General features: G+C 43.9%; 1 protein-coding gene across 1 annotated transcript; it reads right to left on the bottom strand.

Annotated features, from left to right (window-relative positions):
• Positions 1-11,207: 11,207 nt before the first annotated feature.
• LOC108405617 (UL16-binding protein 2) lies at positions 11,208-17,982 on the bottom strand. Its single transcript, XM_017673880.3, has 5 exons — positions 17,684-17,982; positions 14,054-14,311; positions 13,603-13,878; positions 12,885-12,998; positions 11,208-11,650 (listed from the first exon to the last, which is right to left on the bottom strand). Exons 1-5 carry the CDS (start codon positions 17,814-17,816, stop codon positions 11,646-11,648), a joined length of 786 nt encoding a protein of 261 aa, XP_017529369.2. The 5' UTR covers positions 17,817-17,982; the 3' UTR covers positions 11,208-11,645.
• Positions 17,983-19,426: the final 1,444 nt, after the last annotated feature.

Raw genomic sequence — 19,426 nt, 5'->3', positions numbered from 1 at the left:
TTTTCTCCTTTAACGCTTTCTATTTGAAGGTCTTAAAGACAGTATGCAATTTCAACACAATGTGCCTAGAAGTGATTTATTTTTATTTTTGAATACCCTGCTTGTGATTTGTTGTGTTTCTGGATACTGAGGGTTAATATATTTCATAAATACCATTTGACCCAGGAATTCCACTCCTAGGAATTTACCCTAAGAATGCAGCAATCCAGTTTCAAAAAGACATATGCACCCCTATGTTTGTTGCAGCACTATTTACAATAGCCAAGAAATGAAAGCAACCTAAGTGTCCATCAGTAGATGAATGGATAAAGAAGATGTGGTACATATACACAATGGGATATTATTCAGCCATAAGAATAAAACAAATCCTACCATTTGCAACAACATGGATGGAGCTAGAGGGTATTATGCGCAGCGAAATAAGCCAGGCAGAGAAAGACAAGTATCAAATGATTTCACTCATCTGTGGAGTATAAGAATAAAACAAAAACTGAAGGAACAAAAGAGCAGCAGATTCACAGAACCCAAGAATGGACTAACAGTTACCAAAGGGAAAGGGACTGGGGAGGATGGGTGGGAAGGGAGGGATAAGGGAGAAAAGGGGCATTACGATTAGCACACATAATGTAGTGGGGGGTGGGCATGAGGAAGGCAGTATAACACAGAGAAGACAAGTAGTGATTCTGTGGCATCTTATTACACTGATGGACAGTGACTGTAATGGGGTATGTGGTGGGGACTTGATAATGGGGGGAATCTAGTAACCACAATGTTGCTCATGCTATTGTATATGAATGATACCAAAATAAAAAATAATCTTTCATAAAATAAAGAAAATTCTTAGCCACTACCTCTTTGAAAATTTCCTCTCCCTCATTTTCTATCTTTTCTGTTTTTGGAAGTCTCACTTAATGTGGGTTGGATTGTCCCAGTGTATATCCATATCTTTAAACCTCTCCCTGATAGTTTCACAATGAAACTCTTTCTCTGCTGAGTTTTGAATTATTTCTTCAGATTAATAATCCAGTTTACCAATTCTCTATGCTGCTATGTCTGATATGGTTGTTCACCACTGTGTTGAGTTTTTAATTTTAACAAACATATTTTTAATTGCCAGAAGTTCTGTTTCATTCTCCTTCAAATTATAACTGGTCTTTTTTGATAGTGCCTCATAATTTGCAGTGGTTTTAATTCCTTCTTGTATGCCTTTAGTATTTTACAGTTTTATTGATAATTCTAGTATCTATAGTTCCTGAGGGCCTAACCCACTGTGTTAATTGGCTTATTTCACTTACTCTAGTGTGAGTCTAGAAGTGTTCTATGAGTTTAAAAAGAAAAAAGGGCTTTATCTATAGGAAATCTTTGGCAGGGCTTTATCTGTAGGAAATCTCAGTGGGTTACTTGTGTTCTTCTAGAAGGATATGATGGTTGATTCTGCTAGACACACATGGATCTCAATGAGCCAGCAATCATTTTTATGTTAATTTTGTGGACTGGAGATTCCTGGATCATTTAGGTAGTGACAGCCTATAGATTAATTCTTAGGGGACAGCTTTTTGTTTGTTTTGTTTTTATGCACAGAATCCAGGCCAAGACAGAGATATAAGCCTACTGTGTCCTTTTATATTATCTCTTTGTGCTTCTGAGCAGATTTGTTTCTAATCCACCTTTTCGCTATATCTCAGCTTTATATGGTATCCCAGTTCCAACTCCACACCTCAGTAGAGCCCATAGCCTAGTATCTTGTCCCTAAACAGGAATAAAATCTAGCCCCTTTATATACCTAGGTCAACAAATTACATCTGTTTTCCCTGCCCTACAACCACCCTCTGGGGTCATGATGTCCACCCTTGGCTTACCACTCTGCTTTTCATTTCTCTCTCATGTTTGACCCCTATAAATTTCCCTCTTGTTACATATCCCTCTCACTTTGGAGACTGAGAACCAAAACTCTAAACCTAAAATATCATCTCTCTCAGTTAATGATGAATAAATTCATCTGGAATCTTAATCAGTTATAGGAATAGCAGCAACAAATGATCTCATGTGTTCTTATCCAGGTTAAACTTGAAGAGAATAAAATCTAATCAGACCTGTGTAGCTGAGTGGACTTCATTATAGCAAAACAAAGACAAACATTACCTTTTTCTCTATCTATATGTTTTCACCTCCCTTTTTCCCTATCTAAGCAAGTAGCTTTCTGGGTTCTTTTCCTCAAGGGAGATTCATGGCAGAGCAAAGATTAGAAAAAATTCCACTTCTTTTTCCAAAGTCCTAAGGTCTGAGAAAAAGTGTAAGTCAAGGGAAAGGAAATCCTGGGGCAAAATACCTCTAAAAACTGAAATCAATCAAAGGGAGAAATAAAGTTTAAAACCCATTTATTGCTTACAAACTGCAGTCCAGGACCGGCTCTCTCCCCTGCTCCAGAAGAAGCAAGCAAGCCAGCCAGCCCCTCCCTTTAAACTCTCAGGTTGCCCAGGTAATTCCCCGTTGATATGGAGATGAACTTCTCTCCACCTTTGAGGAATGATGCAAATACCCTAAAGCCATACTTCTCTCCATCCTTGAGCGTCTGTTGATGTGCAGATGTACTAAAGCCAGGTGAGACATTCTGGAAATACTACAATTTTACCCACAGAAGGGCTAGACAATGTGTTCAAAAAACATCAAGAGAAGATGGCAACAAATCAGTGGAAGAATTCCTGGGCAAGTGTTCCTCTCATAAGAATAACAGCAATGCACCACCACCAAATATCTCTGCTTATGATCCATCTAACTGTCTCAGGTTTCTTTCCCTTTTCCCCCTTTTCCCCTTCCTTCTCCTTCTTCTCTAGGGCATGCACTTGACTGCTCACTGTGGCCCAACCCACTCTCTTTCCCATCAGTGGCTACCAAACAAATGATGAAACCTGGCTTGGTTAGGAAAATGAGCATTTCTTGCAGTTTGACTCAGCCATGGAGTACCAGTGACTGGCTTAATGTTTTCCAGGCAGAGAAGTAGTGAGACTAAATATTATAATCATGAAGATGAATCTTCTTGGCTCAGAATGGTGACCAGGAATAGTCCTTATAAAAAATAAGAAGAGTAGGGAATAACATTGTTAAGAATGTTCTGTAAGCAGGAATCAAACAGAAAGCAAGTACACTCCTTTGAGATTAGATTTACTTTTATGAAGAGATAAGAAATATTTTGACAGTAATTAAGATGGATGGTGTTCTCTGACAGGAGCAATTTATTTTAGGCATTCATATTGTGGGAGGAAAAAAAAGAGAAAATGTCTTGTAACAAAGAAAAAAACATCAGAAAAATTGGGGAATAAAATTATCTGATTAGTTCAATATGGGTATAATTAAATGTATAGCACATGCTTGCTAGGAGAACCATATGTTTTCATGAAAAATGTACATTACTCACTTTTCATTTTATGTCTATACACTTCTTTTTAACAGATAAATATTCCTCCATTGAAAATTTTCATCTATTATTACAGAAATAAGAGGGTTACACTGATGTTCATGATCGTTGCTGTCATTTCTCATTTGTTAGTTTTCTGGGAGGAGGAGGGACCTCAGCCAAAATGCTTTGCAAAGGAAGTTTTTGAAATAATTTTATTTCTAGCAGAAAATTTTCCTGGTTTTCTGCTCTGCTGTTGCTATGTCACGTGCTGCCTGCCAGCTAGAGCTGAACAGTCAATTATGCAGTTTCTAGGCAGAAAAATGCTCACATTGTAAGGAAATGCCTAAGTATCCCATGAGGTAACTCTGGTAATATGAATTTTCATTGCTCATTTACACTCTTAAAGGTACAATTCTCCTGACTTCACATGTTTTCCTAGGGTGCCTCTCTGTATGTTACAACCTCAGTTTATGATTTCTCCCAAAAGACAGTGTTCCTATCATTCACACAGTTTAGGTATACTCTAAAAATGTATCTTAAACTATTTATTTAAAATTATTTATTAAGGTTCTTTTAGAGTTCTAAACATACTTTGTACTATCTGATTAATTCGGCTGAATTCAGTTTTTAAAGGGTGCTGTTCTACAATGTGGCTGTTTATTTTTTAAAGCCTAGAATTAATATAAATGTTTCCAATGACTAAAAGAGATCAGATATTTTATCAAAATATCTATCATACTTATAACAAACCTAGAATTATGTGGGCTGGTTGTATGAAATATATGGAATAGAAATATGATAGGAAGAAAAAATGAGTTAATCAAGTTCCAGCATTCACTTTGTCTAAAGGCTAAAGTGCATTGGCTGAAAAAAAATCACTTGTTTTTTTCCCTTTTGCAAACCTGAAGATGGTACTGCCTGCAAGTATGATTCCCTAGAGAATTTACAGTTTGGTAAGATGACTCATGGCTAAAGTAACAATATTCAACTGCTTTTACTCCCATGGCCTGGGAACATGTGTTATAATGTGGCCAATGCCTGCCTGTTTCACATACACTCCCAAATATAAGGGACTTCAAGCTACTTGTATTCATAAAGGAGAGGAGTATTGTCAGTAAATTATATCTCATAATTTGATTTTTATAAAAGGTAGAGGGAGGAAAGACTAGTACTGGCTGTAACTTGTCACACCTATAAGTGCATCTATTAATCTATTGTTTGAAACATTTTTAAAACCTTCCTCCACCTCCATGAGACTATGATCGCCAGCCTCTACAGTAAAACCAAGGAGGTGACAAATGAGTCTTCTGACTCCCTAATAATCACAATCCTAAATAAGGCTGGAGAAACTATAGAAGTAAGGAGGCAACAAGATCAACAGCAATCTTCTCAACAGCAGTCCTGGTTGTAGGAGGACCAAGGAGTATTATTTCTAAAGTATTGGAGATAAAGAGACTTGGGTCTAGGACTTCATATCCAGTCAAATTCCTATTAAGTAGGAGGGTGGTATATGTATCAGATTTCCACTGCAGACATAACAGATCACCACAAACTTAGCTGCTTAAATCAACACATATTTATTATGTCACAGTTACGTAGTCAGATGTCTGAGTTGGCTCTGTTGGTTTCTCTGCGCTGGATGTCACAAGGCCAAAATTAAGGTGTCAACCAGCTGGGCTCTCAGGCAGAGGCCTTGAGAGGAATCTGGTTCCCAGTTCATGTAGAAAGTTAATAGAATCCAGTTCCTTGGAGTTTTGGAACTCAGGGCCTCACTTTCTTAGTGGCTGCCAGCTGGAGTCTCTCCTTAAATCCTCTACAGGCCTCTATCCAGTCCTTGCATATGGCCTCTACATCCCAGAGCCAGCAACAGGACATGATATCTCTCTACTTCTTCTGCCACATCTTACTTCCCTCCAATCTGAGACAGCTCTCAACTTTTAAGGGCTCATGTGATTCATCAGGCCCACTCACTTAATCTAGGATACTGTCCCTTTTTTGAGGTCAACTGGTCAGTAACTTCAATTATATCTGTAAAGACCCTTCATAGCAGTACCTACATTAGTGTTTGCATAACGAAGGGACAGGAATTCTGACTACCACAGTGTATTAAAAATATTTTTGAACAAAATAAAGCCTAAAGATTTTGCCCCAAACTTCATCGCTTTGTTAGTACTGCAAAAGTCCCATGTTAGTAGCATCTACATGGTTTCACAGATTAGCCAGTCTGTGACTGGAGGCATCTCGCATTTTTTGTGGGAGATTGAAGACACCGTTTTCACTACACCACCCTTGCTACTTGTGCAACAAATGCATTTGCTTTTTCTAGACTCCCTGTGGCAGTGATTTTTTTTTTAGATCATGGAGGCTACATCATCTATGCTCTCTTAGATCCATAATTAAACCTGGAAAGGTGCCTACAGGTCATTCCATAAAGAGGCTAATTGGTTTGAGTTGCTATTAAGATCCTACTCATCAATGGCCAGAAGATGGATCCTTTAAATTGACAAATGTTGAAAGAAAAAAATTTCTTTATAAAGAGCTCTCAATTTATTTTTAATATAACAGCTAGCCTAAGGGATTCCCTTGAGACAGATGAAAGAACAGAAATTAGGCTTAGGACAATAATTAGTGTTCAAATCCAATGTAAATTCTTTTTCCTAAATTCCAACCCCATTTTCTGGTTTTCATTTCCTTTTCTTAAAAGATTTATAATGAATACTCTGGCCCAAATTCCATGCCCAAAGGATATAGGTTACTCCTGTAAATGCTGAATGTCAGGAAATGAATTTAACAAAAGCACTAGAGACTGGCAGTAAGTATTGTTTTGCTCCCATCTTCCAGGGTTCTGGAATCAGGTTCTGCCACCTTTGAGCATTCCTATGCAATATCCTCTGCAACATATCTGAGAACCCCTACCAAGAAAAAATTTTTTCTCATGTCCCCTGGATAGCAACAGATCTTTTAAACTGTTAAGCCTTTTACCTCCACTTCCAGAAGAGCCTACCAAATTTAGAGAAGAATTAGAAAGATTAATGGCTATTCCCACTTCACCCCTCCCAGAGGAAACATTTGCTTATCAGATAAATCATTTACAAATATACTCCCCCATATTGTAGGATGCCTTTTTGTTCTGCTGATAGTGTCCTTAGCTGTACAGAACTTTTAAATTTGATGTAGTCCCACTTGTTCATTTTTTATTTTGTTTTTCTTACCCAAGGAGATGTGTTCAGGAAAAAATTGCTCATGTTTATATTCAAGAGATTTTTGTCTATGTTTTCTTCTAAGAGTTTTATGGTTTCATGATTTACATTCAGGTCTTTGATCTGTTTTGAGTTTACTTTTGTGTATGGAGTTAGACAGTAATCCAGTTTCATTCTCTTACATGTAGCTGTCCAGTTTTGCCAACACTAGTTGTTGAAGAGTCTGCCTTTTACCCATTGTATATTAATGGCTCTTTTATTATATATTAATTGGCCATAGATGTGTGGGTTTATATCTGGGCTCTCTATTCTGTTCCATTGATCCATGGGTCTGTTCTTGTGCCAGTACCAAATTGATTTGATTACTATGCCTTTGTAGTAGAGCTTGAAGTTAGAGAGCATAATCCCCCCAGCTTTGTTCTTCTTTCTCAGATTTGCTTTGGCTATTCTAAGTCTTTTGTGGTTCCATATGAATATTAGAACTCCTTGACTTAGTTCATTGAAGAATGCTGTTGGTATTTTGATAAGGATTGCATTGAATCTATGAATTGCTTTAGGCAGGATGGCCATTTTGACAATGTTAATTCTTCCTATGCATGAGCATTGAATAGATTTCCACTTATTGGGTGTCTTCTTTAATTTCCTTCATGAGTATTTTGTAGTTTTCAGAGTATAGGTCTTTCACCTCCTTGGTTAGGTTTATTCTTAGGTATTTTATTATTTTTGATGCAATTGTAAATGGAATTTTCATGATTTCTCTTTCTGTTAATTCATTGTTAGTATATAGTAATACAACAGATTTCTGTGTATTAATTTTGTATCCTGAAACTTTGCTGAATTCAGTTCTTAGTTCTAATAGTTTTTTGGTGGAGTCTTTAGGGTTTGCTATGTATAATATCTTGTTGTCTGCAAACAATGGCAGGTTAACTTCTTCCTTATCAGTTTGGATGCCTTTTATTTCTTTGTGTTATCTGATTACCAAGGCTAGGACCTCCAGTACTATGTTGAATGAAAGTGGTGAGAATGGGTATCCTTGTCTTGTTCCTGATCTTAGAGGAAAGGCTTTCAGTTTTTCACTGTTAAGTATGATGTTGGCTGTGGATTTGTTGTATATGGCCTTTATTATGTTGAGGTATGTACCCTGTATATCCATTTTGTTGAGAGTTTTTATCATGAATGGATGTTGAATTTTGTCAAATGCTTTTTCAGCATCTATTGAGATCGTCACATGATTTTTGTCCTTCTTTTTGTTGATGTGATGTATGATATTGATTTTCAGATATTGTACATCCTTGCATCTCTGGAATAAGTCCCACTCGGTCATGATGGATGATCTTTTTGATGTGTTTTTTAATTTGGTTTGTTAATATTTTTTTTTAGGATTTTTGCATCCATGTTCATGAGGGATGTTGGTCTGTAATTTTCCTTTTTTTGTGGTGTCCTTTTCTGGTTTTGGTATTAGAGTAGTGCTGGCCTCATAGAATGAGTTTGGAAATATTCCCTCCTCTTTTACTTTTTGGAATACTTTAAAGAGGATGGGTATTAGCTCTTCTTTAAATGTTTGATAAAATTCCACCATGAAGCCTTCTGGACCAGGCATTTTGTTCTTAGGTAGTTTTTTATTACCAGTTCAATTTCATTGGTAATAAAATTTTCCGTTCAGATTTTCCGTTTCTTCCTGGGTCAGTCTTAGAAGGTTGTGTATTTCTAGAAAGTTGTCCATTTCTTCCAGATTCTCCAATTTGTTGGCACATAATTTTTTATAGTATTCTCTAAAAATACTTTTTATTTCTGTGGTGTCTATTGTGAGTTTTCCATTTTCATTTCTGATTCTGTTTATGTGTGTAGACTCTTTTTTTCTTGATAAGTCTGATAAATCTATTTTGTTTATTTTCTCAAAGAACCAACTCCTGGCTTCATTGATTCTATTGTTTTATTCTTCTCAATTTTATTTATTTATGCTCTGATCTTTATTATGTCCCTCCTTCTACTGACTTTGGGCCTCATCGCCTTTTTATTTTTAGTTTCATTAATTGTAAGTTTAGACTGATTTGTGATTGTTCTTGTGTCTTGAGGTAAGACTGTATGGCTATACACTTTCCTCTTAGAATTGCCTTCACTGCATCCCACAGATTTTTTTGGGCTGTTGAGTAGGTGTTTTCATTTGTCTCCATATACTGCTTGATATTACCATTTAGGTTTTAGATTTGTGGTTACCAAAGATTCAAGGATAGCTTCCTTACTATCTAACCATCTGGCTTAAATTGCTTATTACTCTATTTCAAACACAACCTAAAGGTACTTTTTTTCCCCCTAACCTTCTTCTTCTTCCTCCTCCACTCTTCATATATTAGGTGTCATATTCTGTATTCTTTTTGTATGCCTTGACTAACTTTATGAGTAGTTGATTTAATTTCATATTTACTTTCATATTTACTGTGGGTTTATTTTACCTGATGATAGCTATTTAGCCTTAGGAGCATTTCTGTCTAGAGCAGTCCCATTAAGAGATCCTGCAGGAATGGTTTAGTGGTGGTGAATTCCCTCAACTTTGCTTATTTGGAAATTGTTTAATCCCTGTTTCAAATTTAAATGATAATCTTGCTGGGTAGAGTATTCTTGGCTGGAGGCCCTTTTGTTTCATTACATTAAATATATCATGCCACTCCCTTTTGCCCTGTAAGGTTTCTGTTGAGAAGTCTGCTGATAACCTGATGGGGTTTCCTTTATAAGTAATCATTTTTCTCTCTCTGGCTGCTTTCAGCACTCTCTCCTCATTCTTGATCTTTGCCATTTTAATTATTATATGTCTTGGTCCTGTCTTCCTAAGGTTCCTTTTGTTGGGTGATAATCTTTGTGCTTCTGAATGTCTATTTCCTTCCCCAGATTGGGGGAGTTTTCAATAATTATTTCCTCAAAGAGACTTTCTATTCCTTTGTCTCTCTCTTCTTCTTCTGGTACCCCTATAGTGTGAATATTGTCCATTTGGATTGGTCACACAGCTTTCTTATTATTCTTTCATTCCTAGAGATCCTTTTATCTCTCAGTTTCTCAGCTTCTTTGTTTTCCTCTTCCTTACTTTCTATTTCATTTACTGTCTCCTACACATCACCTAACCTACTTTTAAATCCCTCCATTGTATGTTTCATTTCAAATACTGTATGCTTCAGCTCAGAGTGGCTTTTTTTCAGGATTTCTGTCTCTTTATTGAAGTCCTCCCTAAGATCTTGAATACTTTTCCATAAATCCATGAGCATGTTTATGACTTCTTTTTTGAAATCGTTATCAAGCAGATTGGTGATTTCAGTTTCATTAAGCCCTCTTTCTGGTGTTTTTTCTTGTATTTTGCTTGGACAAAAATTAATTTGCCCCTTCATTTTTTTAGTGTTTCTTATGGGATTATAGTTTGTGTAGGAGGTGCCCTCTAGTGCCCAGAAGCTCAATTTCCTGTACAGGAGCCTCAGCTGTTGGCATGCAGTGGGTGTGGCACTTTTCTGCCTTGCTCATAGTGATCTGATTTTCAGATGGGCTGTCAGCTGACCATGACAGCAGAGAGAATACTCTCTGGAGCTGCCGTGGGCAGAGCTGCCTTATCTCTGGCCTGGCACAGGTGGGCAGAACCAGCACCTGCTGGGAGTAAAGAGATGGGCTTGTGCAGAGGGAAGAGTGTCAGTGCTGCAGGAATGGAGCTGTCATGGGTGGGGCTGCCCTCCATCCAGCCTGCTATGGCAGAGGCTACTGGCGAACAGGACCGGTGGCTGCTGGGAGTAAAGAGGTCCTGGGGCTGACTTCTGCACACAGCTCCCAGGATGGCCCAAAATAGGGGCAAGCAGAGTGGGGGTTCTCCCCCTACCAACCAGGAGCAAAGTCTGATTTCACTGCTAGTCGGCAGGCCATGCACCACTGTGAGGAGCCTCCGGGCTGTGTTGCCAACAAGGGGGATGGAGCATCTGAAGCTCCTGAGGGTTCCTAACCTGTTGGGCTGAGAGGTAGGCTGGGGAGGTATTGTCTGCCTGACCTTTCTCCTAAACAGAGAACACTGTGCAATCATTGCCTCTCTGGCACCCCTCTCACTGCTGGCAAGTCTTTCCAACTGCCCTCTCTGCTTTCTTTCACAGGGAGGCTGGTACAGTGTGCCTGTTCTCCACAGGCAGCTGGGTTCTCAGCCTCCCCAAGTGTTCCACCATCTCTATTGTCTAGTCCCACAAATCACCAGGGCACCATGCAATGTGGGCTTGTGTTCCTGGAGCAGATCTCCAGGGCCAGGTGTTCAACAGTCCTGGGCTTCTACTTCCTCCCCTCTCCATTCCCCTTCCTCCAGCCTCTGGGCCAGGGTTGGGGGAGGACTTGGGTTCCACCCGATCGTGGCTTTGCCACTTTACCCTTTCCTGGAGGGTCTTCTCTTCTTCCTCAGATATAGGCAGTAAGTTCTGCAGTCTTCAGGTTGTTTTCAGGCCTAGATGTATTTGCTGTATTTTCATTTTCTGTGTGATTTGAGAGGAGGTTTTTGCCTGCCTTCCTACACCACCATCTTTTTCCCAGGTTCCTATTTTAATCTTTTAAAAAATAAGTTATTTAAATATCCATTACATATATTAAACTGCTAAAAATATTTTAAAATACATTTTATTAAAGAGGAGGTTGTTTTCATGATACAGAAAGAATTCCTGAGGTTTTGTGCTCAGTATCACGTTACAAATGAGGTCATGATGCTCAGAGGTATCTGATTTTCCAAAACAAAAGGAGAATTTGTTTTTCCTTCCCTGAGAATCTGTGTTCAAGAACTCAGAAGTATATGTACACAAATCCCAACAGTTAGCACCAAGGCAAACAGCACCCACATTAAGAATTGCAGAGTGCCCAAGGGCATAAAGGGAATGAAACAAAGTGTCTTCATCATCATCACAATCATCTGGTGCTTCTGCATTTGCTGTAGGGATTGAAACTGCTGGTGTTCCAGACTTGAAGGCAACAGACAGAAAGGCCACCAACCAGACAGGTGAGCAGGTGAATGAGAACACACTCTCCTGGGCTAGTTGGTAGCAACTTCACCCTGTAAATGGGAAACAGGTGTTTCTCTCAGTGTCTCAGGAAACCTTGTGTCAGCTCTCCTGAAGTGCCCCTCCTGGGACCTCTTACTCCACATCTCAGAATCCCACCCTCACTGAGGGCCAGGTATTCCTTCCCCACTCACACCCTGGTTCCTGCAGCCTATGTCAAATTCTCCCTTCTTTACTATATGATAGTGTCATTCCCAGGCCCTGCTAAAGACAGGCAGGTGTAAATGAATTGGTCTGCTCCCTTTACTGAAGTCCTGATTCTAATACACCCACTGGTAGCCTTTTCCACATAGAGGAGCCTGGATCCTGGTGCCTCTAGGCTTGGGGATGGTTACCAGCAAAGATCCTTCTTCCCTTCTCTCTCAGCCTCTCCACACCCTGGTAGCAGCACACAGGCTCTGAGTGTGACTGTCCCTGCACCTCTAGCCATCCTCAGCAAACTCAGCTGTCAGCATCCAGCTCCAACCAACAGCAGCTCAGCCCCTTCTATCCCCTGAGTCACCTCTGCCCAAAGTAGGGGCCATTCGGTTCACTCAGGATCTAAAGTCAGCCAGAGGCTGGCTGCCAGGTGACTACACCAGGGCTGAGTCTGGACCCAAGGGCCATGAAGAAAAGGCTTCCTAGATTTCCTTCTGAAGAGTCTACTATTCATCTTCTGTGTTAGCTGCTATTATCCAAGCCAATTTCTGTGATACTGTAGGCCTGAAATTCAGAACTAAGTTCAGTCTGCAACGCTTTTTCACACCTCTCTTTTGGGATTAGATCCTAGATCCTTTCCTCTTAGACCCTGGATGGAATTTCCTTCCACCTGGCAGTTCACATGAAGCTATCATGTTGCTCTCACCCACATATGATACTGCCCCTGACACATGCCTGCTGTCCCCACACCACTCAACAAGGCCCAATACCACCAAAATAGGAATATGGATCAGGCTTACTTTATTAAACCCCCCGAGTATCAACAGGCCCTTACCTTGGCCTTGAACCAGTCCCCTTCCCACTGGTCTTTCCAGTGAAGAGGTCAAAAGTCAGAGCTGAGCTTGTCCAAGTTAATATCAAGTGATATAAGGTCTTATTCACCTGGTGTCAAGTCCACCATGAGAAGGTTCAGTGAGGAGGCAAGGGAAAGGCTAGGAATTCACCTTTCCTTGTCCTCACAGCAGACTGTCTGCCCCCTTTCTTCCCACTCAGTTCTGCCCAAAGTACCTTCACTCTAAAGGACCTCACCTTGGATGCCAATTATGCCTGAGAAGGCGAGGGTTAAGATGGTGATTATGGGTGTGATGGCTGTGACCGTGGACTGGGCTGTGCCTGAGGTCAGTGGTGCTGTGGCTGGTGGTGCTGAAATAGGAACACAAGACTGAAAGCACTTTCCATACCCCAAATCTGAGGAGATGCCACCTCAGCTCCTGCTGTCCCAGGTAATGCAACAGTGCAGATACTTCCCACCCATCTAAACTGGAGTAGCCATTGTGATAGGTGCTGGGCTGGAAGGCGGTGGGTCCTTACAGCCCAAGCAGCTAATGGGGGAAGCAAGGCCTACAATACAACCAATCATTCCTGCCGTGACAGAAGAAGAGGTGACACAGAAGGACAGTGATGGGGAAGGCCTCTCAGAAGATGACATTTGAGGTGATAGTAAAGGATTCCAAGAAGTATACAAGGGGAGATAAAAAGAGACAATGATCTCAGAAAAGGGAACAGTAAGTATATCTGTAAATATAATGATGCCCTCATATTTTGGGTCAGCAAGGAATCCACAGTCAATTACCAAAGGTATGTTCAGAAAGGTGAGATGAAGGAGGTGAGAAGGGACAGGAAAGATGGTGGGACACCTATGGCCATTATGTCCCCAAGAACTTGTCACAGATGGACTGCTTTCACACCACACACATACACACAGGTTCACAAGAGAACTGCCACTTCATTCCCTTGTCCCAGTTACCTGTTGTCTCTGGCATCTGACCCCAGGACTCCGCTATTGCCTCAAGCCACCTCTTACATTCTCCATTTGAAATCTTCACAAAGGTCTCCAGTATATCTCGGTCCTGGTCCAGTATTTCTTTTAACTGTTGACCTTCAGGACGAACAACGAGCCAGGTTCTCTTCTCCGGGTCAAAGCAGAGGATTATCTGTCCATTGAAGCTGAATTCCCAGGTTCTGCTGGAGCTTCCATAGGCTGCGCTGTGACATGTGAACATGCCCTGCAGGGAGAAAGGACCTGCCCCCAGGGGAAAGAAGTCGGCCTTTGGTCCTGACACATCCATTGCCCCACCTGCCATCCCTCCTCTGCTCCCCTTAACATCTCCTGGTAGGCCAACCACAAGAAACACAATAGCTCCCTAAACCAACAAAAATGGCTCTTCCCTCCTTCTACCCCGGCCCTTGGAACTTACCCCCGTGTAGGGAAATGTCAGTTTTAAGGAGAAGCAGACTGTTCTTCAGCTCTACCACCAGGTCATTAAGAATTTCTTTCTGGGTGTCCCAGCCTTCCATGGCTCTTAGTTTCATTCCCAGAGAACCAAAGGGAATTAGCGTCTTGTTGCCACAGTCATAGTGGAGAAATTTATCTCCATTTAGCTCGCCTTGAATGTGACACCATGGATTTCGAAGTTTAGGTATGACAATGAACTTATAGCAAAGAGAAAGAGTATCTGTGAAGCAAAAACACAGGTGCTGGTTGTGGGTGGGAGAAAAAGGCCCATTAGACCTCTCTCCTCCATCTCTGTAACAGCATGAGATGCTCCAAAGGGCTGGGCTGGCACAGCAAGGACTGCCTCCTGTGGGCCCCTCTCCTTTGCCAGGTACACACTAGCGCTCCTCTCTGAACAGGAGGAGGAGGCGTCTGCCTGCCAAGAAACCACATAGCCAAAGCCATGTCCCACCTAGCCTGTGGCCACCAGATGGTCAGCACATACCCTTTCCAGGGAAGAGCTCAGAGGCTATGGTAGGAAAGGCCTAGATGTAGAGAATGGTCAGAAGCCATCCTGTGGGAAGCTGGAGAGTGGGTAGGGGGCTGCTCCTGAGGAAACGGGGTCCCAAGAAGGGGTACAATTAGACGTAAAGCCCAGAGTAGAGAAAGGGAAAGGTTACAGTTATGTGTCACAGGATTCAGTGAAGCCTGGGAGATGGTGCTACTCTGTTACTAGAAGGGCTCTTGAAACCTGGGTAAAGGTACTGGCCAACATGCAGGAGATAGGAAAACAAACCTGCTGAAGCAGATAGTAGAAAAGGGAGCCAGTGGTCAGGCGAGTGAAAAGGCCAGGATGGATTTGATAAGACATGAGAGAAAAGCGTCCAGGCAACCAAGCTCTAGAGAAAGCCTGAACAAGTCTTGTTTATTGAGCCTACAAGGAAAGCGATGATGAGAAGGGCACCAGCGTTCTCAGAGCGTTCGGTGATAACTTTGCTGAAAGTCAGCAATGGCGGTAGGAGATGGTGTTCCGAAAATGGGCTGCTGCTGGGGATGGGGCTGCCAAGTGTTGAAGTAAGACAAGCCAGGCTGAGGTTCTCTGTATCAGGAGCAGAGCAGCTGCAGTGGCAAAAACGAGCAGGAAGGTTGCAATGTCAGCCAGCCCCACTATGACAAGGGCAACTAGAAAACAGGGATCCTGGACGCAAAACACGTGGACAGCCAACCAGAGGCCCTCTACTCCATTGAAATCATAAACAAAAACAAATCAAAACACAAATATGGGTAAGGAGAAGGATGAAAGCAACCTCCCAACAAAAAGTCTGCATTCTCTGCATTTTCCGCAACTGAACCTCTCCTCAGAACCCATTACTAGGAGAGGCCAGGTTCCAACGAGGAGGGACCTTGCAACAAACAGCACAACACACACGGAAGAGTTTCTGGCCTTTCCCAAAGAGCCATGGGGCCATTGCTCAGTTACGTGTCATGTGGAAGCAGAAACTACCCAGACATTCATATGGGATTAGGGTGTGATTTGACATCATGCCTGGCAATCAAAAGCCCAAACGTAGTCCCAGTTCCTGAAGGGGTACATAGGGGCCAGGCAGTGACAGACACCTGTCACAGCTCCTGCTCAGTATGCTGTCACTGGCTCCACAGACCACACAGTGTTCACTTCACATTCCCCAGGTTGGTAGCTTGAATGGAAAATATTTGTACTTAGCGAATTTCTGTGGGGTGAAGGCTATAATAATACAGATGTACAAGTGCAAACTCTGACCCTATATGCCCCCATCCTGGAAAGAGTCTATTTAAAGCAATATGTTATCCTAGAGGAAGTGAGTACCAACCATAACACCTCTCTACCCATCAAGGGGGTGATCCCTATCTTCTCTCTCTTTAATGCCAGTTGGCTCATAGATTTTCCATAAATGGGTATATATTAAATATTACAGGATTGTAGACCACGGGCCTCCATGCAACTACCCAGTGCTGCTGTTGTAGCAGGAAGGTACGCAGATAACATGTGAATTAGTATGTGTGGTTGGACCTTCTTGGGCCCGTGAAAGGCAGAACCTAGGACACAGAGGTGTGCATGGTAGGTAAAGGTGCTAAGTGCTATACGTGGCATTCCCACCTGGAGGATCACAGCACAGAACCCCAGTGTTCTGACCAAGGCCATGCCATAACAAGGGCAGCAGGGAAATTGACACCACCTACATGTATCTCCTAGGACATGCTAGGGACTAACCTCCGCCCTGAGCTATCAAGTAACCAGCAGCCTCACAACTGCCCAGCAAGACCTGGGCTCATCAACCCTCTACCCATTAAGTCAGGTAGCCCCAAGCTCACTAGATAGAAGTGATTCTTCTGGTATGGGCATGAGCAGACCCACCTGTACAGGCAGCTGGCACAGATCCTGACACCAAAATTTCTGCTGCACCACCCAGCCTCAGGTCTCACATGTGGCTTCATGCAGCGCCCCATATGATGTCCTGCACCAAGGAATCCCCTCTAGACCAAAGGAGGGGGGCAGCAGCCCATCCCCAGGGGACCCACAACTCCTATGACATTCCTACACTCACAAGCCACGGGAAGGAGGGGGCACACTTTGTTTCTTCAACACACAGCTGAGGCAGCCCTTGCTGATGATTCCCTAGGGAATGGGGCACCCGTATGGGGGGTCAGCAAACTCGGAGAAGAGCTGAATCTTGTCTCCCCCTCCTTTGCATGTTGACTTTGGCAGCTTTTGCCCTGCAAAGTAGTGATGAATCGCTGATACAGAGACAGACAACAAATGGCCTGTAAAGATGAAAATATTCACTACTTCCTGCTTACAGAAAAAGTTCGCATTCTCTTGCCTAAACCCATGACCACTAGATGATGTTTCCCCAGTAGGTGAACATCTGGGGACCAATGGGTAGAACTGGGAGTACCCTTACCATTCACTGCAGGGTCATACTTGGGAAGATGTGCTTCCCACTATCCTCCTCTAGGTTCCCTGGGCCAGGTGGGGGGCCTTTAGCTGGGCTGTGTCCCAGGCGAAGGGGCTACGGTGCCAGCTGGCAGAGAAAGCGGTGCTGATGCCCAGGGGACCCAGGGGCCGCCTAGAGAAGGGTAATGAACTGAGCTGAGGCAGAGAGGCGGTGAGTCGCGAGCGGAGGGGCTGGGACGTCCTGGGTGGAGCTCCCGGCGGGGCCCGGCGGTCACCCGCCCCAAGAGGGCGCCGAGTCCAGCGTGCAGCGCAGGGGTGTGAGCAGTGGGTGGGAGGTAGGCACGTAAGCAGAGCAGCCGGCACACGGGCGTCCGGGGTCGCGTCCCTGCGGGGCCCCGTCTGACCACGGCCGGCTCCCAGGCGCCCGGCTCCCAGCCCCCGAGGCCGCGCTGGGCGCTGGGCCTCGGCGGCATTCCAGCGCCCCGCTCTCTTGCCCTGTCCTCCCCTCGCATCCTCTGGCGCTGCTCTTCCGCCAAAGCCCTCCTCTCGGTCCCGCTCCCTGTCCGGAGGACCACACCGCCGGGCCGGAAAGGAGTCCGGGGAGGAAAAGGGAGGAGGGGCGCCGGCACCAGCCGCGACGAGGTCCCCGAACCCCCGGTCCCCATCCCCGGGCCGTACCTGTCCCTGCGCGCCCCAGCCCGGTCGCATTCGCCAGCTCGCCGGCGGGCGCCGCACAGCGAGGGCCCGACAGCAGGAGCAGGAGCAAGAGGCCGAGGCCGAGACGGGATGAGGGGACCTCGATCTGCGCCATCCCTCCTCCAGCGCTGGCACAGTCCACGGAGAGCAGCGCTGCCAGCCGGGCGCTGAAGAACCGAGGCCGCGGCCCACTTGGAGGCGTCCCTCTGGTTCGCCGGCTGCCCCTTTCCCCCGCCTTCCTCCGGCGCTAATCCTCGCCCCTCCGCCGCAGCCTCCTCCCCTCCCCAGCCCTTTCCGGGCTCTTCCCACCGCCGCGATCGTGCGTGCGCCTCCTAATGACTCATGATTTTCGTTCCCAGACCACCGCCACGGTCTCCTTGAAAGGGGCTGAAGACCGCCTTTAGCTGTCCTATCATTTAACATATGTTTTCTAGTACCTTCTATCCTAGGCAGCCCAGTGCTTTTCGTTAATCATAGTAACTCCTCTTTGGAAAGTGTTTGGGGGCATTTATTAAGGCGGAATTTCTGTTTCCCTATTTTCACCGGGGCATTGCAAAGCAGCTACAGTGCCACCTGGAGGTTCACAGTAAAATCCCCTAGCCTGTTGAGTCCGGGAGAGAGTCAAGCTTCTTGTTCAGAGGGTCCTGATCTTTATTTCCTCAAATTTAAAGCCTCAAGTAACAAAGTTCTCTGAACCATTATCAGGACCCCAACTTACCTCTCATTTTTACCCATATATCCTGCTACCCCAGAGGCACCCAGACAAGATGATTACGGTTTCCCCATTGGGAATGGCTGGGCAAGTTGTCAGGTTGAACTGAGGGGAGCTGGGGTTAAGCCATAGAGTCGGAGGTGGTTTGTCCACGGATGGTTACTCTGGGAGCAGAGTCCCCATACAGGAGGAGACCCCTCCCTCACATTCTGTTCCCCAAGGCAGTATTATTGATCAGAGATGATTGAGTAATGGCATTCACTAGAATCTGTAGTACAAAGTGATACAGGGATACATTCTACTTCCAATTACCTCCTCACATGGGAAGCATACAGAGACAAACACCTCTCGCTAAGTGTGACAGTCTTCTATGGACCTTGTGCTGAGTCATCACTCCCCACATATCCCAGGATGTTCTGCCTATGTCTTTCTGTTGAATGTCCTGTGTGTCCAGATACTCTGGAATCCCTGGAAGACAGCTGTACTTGTCCTGTTGTGCCCCCGTTTCCTTGAGTCCCCCGTGTGCAGCAGCAGTCACCAGCCTCAGTCGCGAGATGTAAGAGCAAAATAGGTCTTTATTGCTAGTTCAAACTAGGGTCTCAGTGGCCCATCAAAACACAGGACTCCATCGGAGACCCCGAACAAAGTTCCCTTTTTGCTTTTATACTGTAGCAAAAAAAAGGTAGGGGCTTTCCAAGGGGGGGGGGTGGTTATTGTGACCTTAGCTGATTGGCTGAGGAGGGTTGCTTGGCAAGGTTTCCACGGGAATGGGCATGGCTTGAGTGGGAAACTCAAAATGGGGGACACAAAACAAAATGGAGGGACATAGTTATTCAAAATGGAAGACACAAAATGGAGGCAGGGGTCATGTAGGGGGCACAGCTATTCAAGATGGCAGATACAAAATGGAGGCAGGGTCCCACAGTCCCACACCTAGTCCCATTCTCTGCTCCCAGCAACTGCTCCTCAAAATGTCTGTCAAATGTATGCAACTGGTAACAGTGCACACGCCC

This window comes from Manis javanica, chromosome 13 (assembly GCF_040802235.1).
Source record: "Manis javanica isolate MJ-LG chromosome 13, MJ_LKY, whole genome shotgun sequence".
In the NCBI taxonomy this organism is placed as follows: domain Eukaryota; kingdom Metazoa; phylum Chordata; class Mammalia; order Pholidota; family Manidae; genus Manis; species Manis javanica.
The sequence above is the reverse complement of the archived record's forward strand: the minus strand, read 5'-3'. Positions and strand labels throughout refer to the sequence as shown.